General features: G+C 42.4%; 1 protein-coding gene across 1 annotated transcript in view; it reads right to left on the bottom strand.

Annotated features, from left to right (window-relative positions):
- Window positions 1-7833: 7833 nt before the first annotated feature.
- wdr43 (WD repeat domain 43) overlaps window positions 7834-11649 on the bottom strand; it is a 70433-nt gene continuing 66617 nt past the window's right edge. Inside the window, exon 18 of the mRNA XM_068027685.1 lies at window positions 7834-8583. Within this exon, the coding sequence (XP_067883786.1) occupies window positions 8461-8583 (123 nt within the window). The 3' untranslated portion in view covers window positions 7834-8460. The remainder of the gene's footprint in view (window positions 8584-11649) is intronic.

Here is an 11649-nt window from a genome sequence, read left to right on the forward strand (position 1 = left end):
CTCCACACAGGCAGTACCCAGAATTGAACCCGGGTCGCTGGAGCTGTGAGGCTGCGGTGCTAACCACTGCACCTTCTCTGGACTGCTTCTAATGCAATTATATCCTTTAGGCAAGGAGACCAACACTGTGCACAGCACTCCAGATGCAGTCTAGCTCAGGCCCTGTACAGCTGTAGCAACACCTCCCTACTTTTATACTCTATTGCCCGTGCAATAAACACCAACATTCCATTTGCCTTTCTAATCACCTGCTGTACTTGCATACTAAATTTTTTGTGATTCATGTACCAGGACACCCAGATCCCTCTACAGTAGAGTTCTGCAGTCTCTCCCCATTTAAATAATATACTGCTTTTCTATTCTTCCTGCTAAAGTGGACAGTTCACATTTTCCCATATTATACTTCAGCTGCCAAATTTTTGCCCACTCACTTAACGCATCTAAATCCCTTTGTAGACTTTCTATGCTCTGACAGCTTACTTTCCTACCTATCTGTCATGAGCAAATTTAGCTACAATACATTCGGTCCCTTCATCCAAGGCATTGATATAGATTATAAATAGTTAAGGCCCCCGCACTGATCCCTGTGGCACTCCACTAGTTACAGCTTGCCAACCTGAAAATGACCTATTTATCCCTACTCTCTGCTACCTGTTAGCTAACCAATCCTCTATCCATGCTAATATGTTGCCCCCTACACCATAAGCTCCTATTTTGTGTAGGTGGCCCCTTGTAAAGCCCTTGTAGCTAGGATATAAAATACAAGAAATACTCATTGTTTTCATCCCATTACACAATACCTATCCATATGTGGGCAGATGTGTCACAAGTTCAATGTTACTTCCAAAATCATAGAGCCAGAAAAATGGGCAGAGATCCATGTGTAATATTCCCAGCCCACAATGAGGATAGAAAATTTCAGGTGACTTACTGATCCTGCCTTTTGAACACCTGAACTGATTCTGCATCTTCTGGGGCAGTGCATTCCAGTCTTGTGGCTCTTTCTGCAAATCTCGTAATTGCTTTTGTTGAATCCTGGCACAGTATCAGCTCCATTAATTGGCTTATGATTGGCAGTCAGTGGCACTACTAGTATTCAATGTCTGTAAGTACTGTACAGTGTAACAAACATGTGAAATAAAATTTGTAATTAAATCTCCACTCGAGTCACTGATTCCATCCGCCTCCCTGCCCACTGTCAGGCTGAACCAGACTGTTTACAATCTCACTGCCCAATATGGCTCAAAACTGACTTTTCAACGTCACAATCTTCATCACAAACACCATTTACTTCCACTTTTATAATATCTCACATTTCTCCACCACTGCTTCAGAAACTCCCATTTATTACCTCCAGACTCGACTATTCCAATGCTCTCTAGGTCAGCCTCCCATCTTATACCCTCTGTAAACTTAAGGTCAGTCAAAGCTCTGCTGCGTGCATCCTGACTCGCACAAAATCACTTTCAACCATCAACCCTTTGCTCGCTGACCTATATTGACTCAGTCTAGCAATGCTTTGATTTTAAAATTCTCATCCTTGTTTTTAAATTCTTCTATGGCCTCATCTCACACCCACCATCTCTGTAACCTCTTCTGGTCCTACAATCCTCTGAAAACTCTGCATTTCTCCAATTCTAAGAACAAAGAAATAGGAGCAGGAGTAAACCATATGGCCCGTCGAGCATGCACTGCCATTCAACACAATCATGGCTGATATTCTTCAACTCTACTTTCCCGCTCACTCCCCATATCCTTTGATTCCCTGAGACACCAAAAATCTGTCCAACTCAGCCTCAAATATATTCAGCCCTCTGGGTAGACAATCTCAAAGATTTACAACCTTTAAGTGAAGAAGTTTCTCCTCATCTGAGTCCAAAATGTTCGACTCCTTATCCTGAGACTGCGCCCCCATGTTCAGGATTCCCCAGCCAGGCGGAACCGTGTCAATGTCTACCCTGTGAAGCCCTTCAGAATCTTGTATGTTTCAATGAGATCACCTCTCATTCTTCTAAACTCTAGAGTATAGATCTAATTTACTCAGCCTCTCATTACAGGAAAACCCTCATCCCAGGAACCAATCTAGCAAACCTGCACTGTACACCTCCAAAGCAAGTATATCCTTCCTTAAACATCGAGACCAAAACTGCATACAGGTGTTGTCGCACCAAAGCCCTTGCTTATTCTTGTACTCCAATCATTTTGCAATAAAGGCCAACATGTCATTTGCTTTTCTAATTACTTGCTGTACCTGTATGGTAGCTGTGTTCCTTGTACAAGTACACCCAAGTCTCTCTGAACAACATTTAGAAGTTTCATGCCTTTTAAAAAAAATTCTGCTTTTCTGCTCTACCAATTTGAATAACCTCTCACTTCCCCACATTATACTTCATCTGTCAGCTTGTTGCCTATTCACTCAACCTGTCTATATCTGTTTGCAACCTCTGTGTCCTCCTCACAGCTTACATTGCTAGCTAGTTTTGTATCATCAGCAAACTTAAGATATATTACTCTCGATCTCTTCGTCTATGGCATTAATATAGATTGCAAATAGCTGAGGCCCCAGCACTGATCTTTGCAGCACTTCAATAGTTACAGACTACCAACTTGCAATGCCCTACTCTCTGCTTCCTATCAGTTAACCAAACCTCTATCCAAGCTAATACATTACCCCCAACTTCATGTGCCCTTTTCTTGCGTAATAGCTTTTCATGTGGCACCTTATCGAATGCCTTCTGGAAATCCAAGTATACTACATCTACTGGTTCCCCTTGATCTACCCTACTAGTTTCATCCTCAAAAAACTCTAACAAATTTGTCAAACACAATTTCGCTTTCGTAAAACCATATTGACTTTGTCTGACCATACTATGATTTTTTAAGTGCTTTAAGACTTCCTTAATAATAAATTCCAGCATTTTCCCGACGACTGCGAATCTATGACTCTCTGATATCAGGCTATCTCTCCACTATCAATGCAGCCACCTCTTTTAGAACCCTTGGCCATCAGTTCCTCGCAATTTGTTGGCTTTTAGTCCCTTAAATTTCTGCAACACTTTTTCGCTGCTGATTAGTTACCTTATATATTAATTCTGGCCATGTGAAACTCCACTTCCTTCACTCTACTATTGATGACTGTGCCTCCAGTTGATTAGGCCCTAACTCTGAAACATCCTCACTAAATTTCTCCGCTGCCCTTACTTCCTTGAAGATGCCGCTTAAACTTGCCCTTTGATAATTTTTTTGGCCAACTGACTATAACTCATTTTGTGATACGAAAGACCAAATCCACCCCATTGTCCTTCAGATCTCTACAGGGCCACATCTCAATCATCTTTCAAGGTTGAAAACCCCAATTTTCTCCAGTCATCTGACACTAGGAATCACCAACAAACTCCAAGTACACAGAAGTCCATCAGAACATATCACAATGAATCAGTGTCCATAAAAATACAACTTGCATTTATACAGCACCTTTAATGCAGTGAAGCATCCCAAAGCACTTCACAGGAGTGTTATCAAACAAAATTTGACACCAGGCCAAATAAAGATATTCGGACATGTGACCAAAAGCTTATTAAAAGAGGAAGGTTTTAGAAAGCGTCTTAAAAGGAAGAGAAAGCAGAGATTAAGGAATAAAATTCGATACCTTCCTAGCATCTTTAAAAGGAGGGATGAAAAGGTTTAAGGAGAGAATTCCAGGGGCTAGGTGGCTATGGAACATACAAACATGTTAGCGCGAGTCAGCAAACAGAAATATGTACCACTTGCATTTATATAGCACCTTTAATGTTGGAAAACGCGCCAAGTGCCCACTCAAATGCAACCTGAAGTGCATGAGAAAACCTGTCAGCAAACACAGCACATGACACCAACAAAGAACACTCATGCTACATTTAACTGTCATTTTGCTATTGATGGTAGCTCTATCTTGGCAAGAAAACTGACCATGTAAACATGATAGTGCCATATTGAGTAACGCCAGTGCCTCACTCCCTTGTTTACAACAGCAACATAAACACTCTTTCAAGCTGTTGCTCCAGTTTTATGAAGGTGATATTCTGCTGCCCTCCCACTGCCCCTCTCCCCATTTACTGTCCTACTCTCTGGCCAGAACATGAGCCAGATAATCTAGCTATAGCTATACTTTTAAATTTGGTCTGTGCTGCCACCCAAACAAATGGGGCTACTTATATTTCCAAAGGACAGGCTCAAGTGCAAGCACTCGGTGTTTGCTTTCCAGCTGTGTCCTGATCAGGTACACAAGCTAACGGACAAGGTTTGCCACTGGCAATCCTATTATTCTACTGGCAACAGGCAGGAATGGATCTGATGTATAAACACTTGTAGTGAAGCAGAATAAACCAGGTATTACCTTTGCATTCCATATCAAGTAAACAAAAGCTATGTTTCCCTCATAGAATGAAGCAGAAATAAATATCTTGAAGGATGAAAGGACACAGACGCAGTAACCAGAGGAGAAAGTATTACCTGCGCTTTGAGATGTGGGTCAAAGGTGCAAAACACTCGCCATGGACTGAAGGACAGGGCCAGCCCTGCAGTTGTGAGCCTTGCTCCTGGGCCAAGTCACAGCCGTGTACTGCTCGAAATGTAAAAAGCCAAGTTGTCACTGTCTACACTGTCTGCTCAGCTAGGGAGGGGGCTGAGAGATTTACTACACTGCCGAAACAGAAACTTGGCACACTTAGGATGGTTGGACTGGCACCAACTGGGCAACATTAGAAGTTATGAAAGTCACTCTGCTCTATCTGGAAGATTCCAGGATATTCGATACCGTCTCGCTCTGGGTTGTGTTCTACACTTCTACCATTTCCATACTGATTTCCTTTTTAAATTGAGAAACCAAGGGCCAAGTCCATTGCAGGACAGCAAGGTTCAAAAGAGTAAAAGATGGCAAATTCAGAAGCAGGGATTAGGATTTCAAAATCTGCAGATTATAGTAGGAAGTCTGAGATACATCGATTTCCACCGGCAGGGAGTAGGACTAACTAAACTCCTCTGGCAGAGAGCCAGCATGGACATGGCAGGCCATATGGCCTTGTCCCTTGCTGTAACCATCCTGTGATTCTATGAAAACTACTTTGATGCTTATGTAGAACAGCCAAACTCTATGCTATATATCAGAATACCAACATGTGGTACTAGAGTCACTGGACAGGGATTGAGCTCATCCATGATTTTCTGGTACTGCTAACTCTGATTTCAGGTGCATCATTTATCGCTGCAGGTTAGATGATGACTCACAAAAGATGAGTCAAAGAGGCAGAGGTAACAGTAGGTCACGTACATGCCACCTCAGGGCTGGTTCAGAGCAGCATTGGCAGAGGCTTGGGAGCAGATCAATTGCCTGCCCTTGTAACTGTGCGTAGTCTTAGGAAAATGAAGGGGTCTCAGACAGGCAGCATTAACTCAACAGTCAGACTTGGGAAACCCATGACCAGCTAGAAACACCAAGCCATGCAAGGCTATTCCATTGAAGTATACAGATGCAATTCATTCTGGAGGATGAAGCTGTGTTATCAAACTTCTTTGATGGCCTAGTTTATACAAGTATCTCCAGGCGTAGAACTAAGCCACAGAGACAATAAAATCCCAGGTTGGGTTCCCTGACCAGTGTTGAGCTAACTAGTCTCAGCCAGGCCATTAATTGGGATGCTATAACTGTGTCAGTGCCTATGCTGAGACGGGGGAAAACAATAAGTCGTGATCCCTGCACCGCTCACTATCTAATAGCCCCAGCTGGAGTCAGGAGTTCCACCTTGGCTCATCAATGGGCCCTCCATGGTTGAAACAGCCTACTGGCACTCATGGTCTATGTTCATGCATGATGAATAATCACTCTGTTTTGCACCAGAAGGCAGGGCTCCTATGGAACTATATGTTAGCAGGAGGGCAGGGAAAACACTCGGGGTGGGAGGGGGGGGGGGGGGGGGGGGGAGGAAGAAAGAACAATGTTATATACAGAAGTCCAAAGACCTGTGTGCAATTCACAAGCATAAAATAGAGCTCAAAATAAGAATGGGAAAGAATGTGCTAAAATAAGTACATGAGATGAATCATGATTTCAGAATGGAAGAATGGCGGATGAAATGCACAACAAATATTTTGAGTTCAGAGGAAAGTTCTGACAGCACAGCCCATAGCAGTATCCAGAATATACAGGACCATACCATTTTGCCCCCCACCTCCCGCCAAAAGTCAACAAAATGTAAAAAGGGAAAACAAGCTTTCATATACCCCTCGACCATATCCCCACCCCCAAACGAACCTCCCCCTCCAATAATCCAGATCTTGAATCCCCATTCTCAATCTGCTCAAATCTCTGGATTGCCTTCCTGAATCTCAGGACGACTCCTTGATCCAAGATTCATGGACGTCTCTTGATCCAAGGACTGCACTCCCAGCGATCTCAGATTCAGAGACCTGCCTAATTCTCTCCCCTGAGTGTTCCTACACCCTACGATACCACCCAGTGCTGAGGTCCCACAAAATACCCCACCCAGTACTGTCCAAGCACAGCCACATTTCTAACGCACTGAAATGCCAGAGTTGCCTCCAATGTTGATGAATAAATAGGCCTAACATTTGGCATAGCACCTTGTGCCCTTATAAAACTTGACTCCATAAGTACTGTCACAGAACATGTTATATACAATATATAATCCCAGCTGCATTTCACAATATGCTTATATTCCTGCTTGTATACTCACCTTTTATTTTGGACAGGGGAAGACAAAGTAGGGAAGATCAACGTGAAAACATGACAGTTCTAACGTGTACAATCCTCTCTGCGATCAAATAACAGCACTAAAATTAGCCACATTCCTACCAGCACTGAACCCCAGAACACAGCAAGGGCTACAAAAAACCTCCCTTCTGATCAGTACGCCAATGTTGATGCACTTCTGTGCATCCAGGGTCATTAGACCAATGCTGAATAAGTTCTATTTTACCCAAGCTTTTGTAGCAACAGTCACCATGGTAATAAATCATCCCTTGCTTCTCTCTAATCAGAAAGCAAATTAAAATGAAAGCAGATTTTCAACAACTGAACTCCCATTATCCAAGCCTTCAAGGGAGACTGCATAAGTGAAAGAATTATTTCACGCTTGACAAAATAATTCATCATATTCATTCACGGCATTAGCACCAACTTTGTAAAGTGTTTGTGCTGAAAGCAAGCATTGGAATTTTAACCAGGCAGTTGTGTGAACTAGAGTGGAAAAAACAAACTTTGCTCCTCAATTACTCAGTTGCTATTACAGATCAGCAAGATTTGATTCCACATTAGGCTCTGCAATCAGTCGGAACCTGTGCTTTCCACAGCTGCTAAGCAGCAAAGACACTGTTCAAGATGAGAAATTAATTGCATTTGCTAGAAATACACAGTAGGAACACCAGAACCAGTGAAAAGACAGGTGGAGGCCCCTCATCTAAACTGGAAGGGAGCTGTTTAGTGAACCAAAAAGAGGGGAGGGAAATGGGGAGAAAGAGGAGAAATGGAGAGAAAATTGGCAGAATGTCCAAACAGGTTTTTTGAAAAAATTATGAAAATTGATGACTGTTTGAGGTAATTAAAAGAACAAAAAGCAGTGAAATACACACAGAAAATACTGGCAACAGCAACCAGGTTTCCCAGTACCCAAAGATAGATCACCACCCAGGGTATAGATTTTAAAACTATATTTTAATGAAGTGGCTTTTTGGTGATTGAAGGGGCATGGTACAGTTCACGATAGAACTAATGCCTTTTCCAATGCTGTGTGTTTTTACTGAATGCTGCCAATGGCCTTAAAGACTATGAATACAGTATTGTAAAGGAGAATCCGGTTTATTCACTTTACAAAGGAGAACACAGCCTTAATTGCTGTAAACCACTGATTTATAGACAAATATACATAGTTCTGTCAACTAGCTAATGACTAGATACTGTAACATACTAACCTGAATGCATGGGAACTAGCCGGCCAAATGCCAGAAACAAAACATCCAGGGAAAATCCCATGATATTACATATTTCACATCTAAATTATGTCCCCACATCAGGTTAAAATGCAACAGGATTAGCCATTAATTAGATGACTGGGTATCTGTCCACCTTCCACGTGATCACGCGGTACTATCCCACATCATTGCCTGTGGTAAATCACGCCACGTATAAATGTGCTCCAAAAACGACCTGCATTAGAAACATGGTTGCAGAAACATATATTTGCGAACTGTGCACCATTAATACAGTCAAATATTTCTTGGAATCCAAAGTGCACCAACAGTTCTTAACACGCTCTTGGCTGCCAGTCTGTCATCTGCTTTCCAAACTAAAAAAAAAAGTATGTTTCCAGGTGGGGAAAAAAAACAAATTCAGATGCCCTGGTTAGATTCGTTGGCCCAAGTGTGCTGAGCACGCAGTCAATAATCTTTTTTTTTATATAAATGGTTTTATTCCTCTTCACTTTCATTCTCTGTGTGCATGTCCTCTCCAGAATCTTCGCTGATTTCTTTATCAATATGCATTTTTGGATCGTCTGCTCTCTCCTCTTTCTCGTCCTCCTCCCAGTTCTCCTGGTTTAAAATATTGGATATGCATTACAATATTTCCCATGACTACATGTATACATATACAGCAGGGATACAAGGATTAAGAAATGTAAAGTATACATTTTCTTACAAATTTCCGAATAAAGCTCTAATGTACTTATACCTGTGAAAAAGTTACTGGATGGAGTATAGAATCATGGAAAATCTGATTAAATTAGCTTTTTTTTTTTAAGGCATTCATGGGATGTCCGCGTCGCTGGCAAAGCCAGCATCTGCTGCCCATCCCTAATTGCCCTTGAGGTGGTGGTGGTGGTGGTGAACTGCCTTCTTGAACCACTGCAGCCCACCTGGTGTAGGTACAATGCTGTTAGAGAGGGAATTCCAGGATTTTGACCCAGCAACAGAGAAGGAACGTCAATATAGTTCCAAGTCAGGATGGTGTATGGGGCTTGGAGGAGAACTTACAGGTGGTGGTGGTCCCATGTATCTGCTGCCCTGTCCTAGGTGGTAGAGGACACAGGTTTGGAAGGTGCTGTTGAAGGAGGCTTGGCAAGTTGCTGCTGCAGTGCATCTTGTATATGGTACACATTGCTGCCACTGTACGTTGGTGGTGGAGGGAGTGAATGTTTTATGCTTTGTCCCGGATGGTGTCGAGTTTCTTGAATGTTGTTGGAGCTGCACTCAACCAGGCAAGTGGACAATATTCCATCACACTCCTGACTTGTGCCTAATAGATGATGGACAGGCTTTAGGGAGTGAAGAAGTTACTCGCCGCAGAATGTCCAGCATCTGACCTGCTCTTGGAGCCACAGTATTTATCTGGTGGGTCCAGTTAAATATCTGGTCAATGGTAAACCCCAGGATGTTGATGGGGGAATTCAGCAATGGTAATGTCATTGACTGTCATGGGGAGATGATCATATTCTCCCTTGTTGGAGATGGTCATTGCCTGGCTCTTGTAAGGCGCGAACGTTACTTGCAACGGGAGTAGCCATGAATTAGAAGATTGTGTATCTGTCCACCTTTCAAGTGATCACAAATTCTTCCTACTAAGTCACAGCTTCAGAAAATGTTTTAATATCAACTATTATCGCACCAGGAAATAAAAGTCCAGGCTTCATGGTTCAACGCTTCTGAATATCTAAAGTGCACCAAATGTTGACAAAAGTATGTTTTGTTTTAAAATCAAAAAAGTGAATTGAACATGTTGATCCATGAATTGGTGCCAGCTTATTTTATGCCAATGCCTTAGAACAAAGGAGACTGAGGGGAGATTTAATAGAAATGTACAAGATTATGACAGACTTAGATGAGATGTAGAGGGAATATGAGGAAGAACTTTTTTTTAAACGCAGCAGGTAGTGAAGACTTGGAACGCGCTGCCCACAAGGGTGGTGGAAGTGGAGACAATCAATAACTTAGAAAGGAAACTGCATAGCTACTTGAAGGAAATAAGACTTGCAGGACTATGGGGATCGAGCAAAGGAGTGGGACTGACTGAATAGCTCCATGGGGAGCCAGCATGGACTTGATGGGCCGAATGGCCTCCTTTTGTGCCAAAAATGACTCTATGCCTTCTGTGCACCTTGACCACTAAGTTTCAACCCAAACTCAGTCATCATTTTGTGTTGCACTTCAATGTGTTCAATGCACCAGAAAACTGCAGACTAAAAATATTAAAATCACTTGTAAACAGGTCGGCTTTGAATGAACTGCATTAATGGATCACACCAAGTGTAAGTCCCAGGCACTGCAGAAGAGGTATCTCATGACCCAACTGAGTTACTTGTGTGCTCAGTAAATCACTCAAGAAAAGTAAGTCATTAGCCCCTGACATACATCTTGTGTACACAGCCTTGTAAACATTCACTTCAGAGTTTAATGCCATGGATGTGTGTAGGAGAGTCTGCTTAACCAAGCTTGTGTAGAATACCCCTTTGATCATCTCTAGCTGTTGAACACAGGGCAGTCTACAGATTTTCTCAACAGGAGAAGGAAGTTGCATCATATCTGATAAGTAAGTGGCAGTGATCATTCACATTGCTACAAGTACTCTAAGGTTTACTCTGCATTATTCATCTCACTCAGTTATGTATTCCTCTATTTAATGAGTTGCTACTAGATCATCAAACAGAAAGCGCAAGGAATTTAATACTGCATCTAACTGGAAAAGAACCTAGAAAGCCACAGTGATGTGCTTCAGGCCTGTCAATAGATGCGAACTTACATTTTTCGCTCAATCTCCCTCACCTCTAAAAATAAATCTGACTATAGCCACCTTAATGAATCAGGAGCCTTTTAAGTAAAATTCAAAACAAAACATAGAATAATTTGGTCAGACTGTCTCTCCTGCAGACTTCAACACTGCCTTCCTGCCCAAATTCACTCAATCTTTGTATATGCGATTATAAACAATGAGTGTTTGGCCACCCAAGAAAGATGGATAATAATCTCTAATTCTGACCTACTGATAACTTCTAGTAGGGAGCTCTGAAATAGAGCATGGCTACCCGACCTGAACCCAACTGGAACAAACGACATGTTGGGTCGGGTCGCTCTTCCAGGTCCGGCATTCAGGCTCAGGTTGGGCTGAATCGGACACAGTGACAGCCAGGACGTCAAGGCAGGAAACACTCCGCACTAGTCTGCAGTGAGTGATTCCATCCAAGGTAGAGCACAACCTCTTCAATAAAGTTAATTATATTCCAGTGGTCAGGTGCAGGAAAAAAATGAAAAGACTCAGGCTGGATGTGGTTCTGTCTGGCTCGGGCCGAGTTTCATTTGCAGACCCGAGCAGGCCTTTACTCTGAAACAGACAGAATCAGGAAAAAACAACCAAGCTTGAGGTCCAGGCTAATCTTGATGATTAAGTTAATGTAGGTACCTTTCCCTCCACATAAAGCAGATTAGAAAATCACAAAAAGGAAATCTGAACTAACAGAAAATGATGGTGCTGCATATCACTTTTGTGGGCTGTAAAAAGCTTTACATTCTAGGGGACTGAGTGATGCAGTAAAGTAGAACAGTCTTTTATCCCGAAATGTAATTTGAACTTGGACTGAGTTGACTCATACTCCTGCGTGAAATGAA

Source organism: Heterodontus francisci, chromosome 3 (genome assembly GCF_036365525.1).
Source record: "Heterodontus francisci isolate sHetFra1 chromosome 3, sHetFra1.hap1, whole genome shotgun sequence".
NCBI classification, from domain to species: domain Eukaryota; kingdom Metazoa; phylum Chordata; class Chondrichthyes; order Heterodontiformes; family Heterodontidae; genus Heterodontus; species Heterodontus francisci.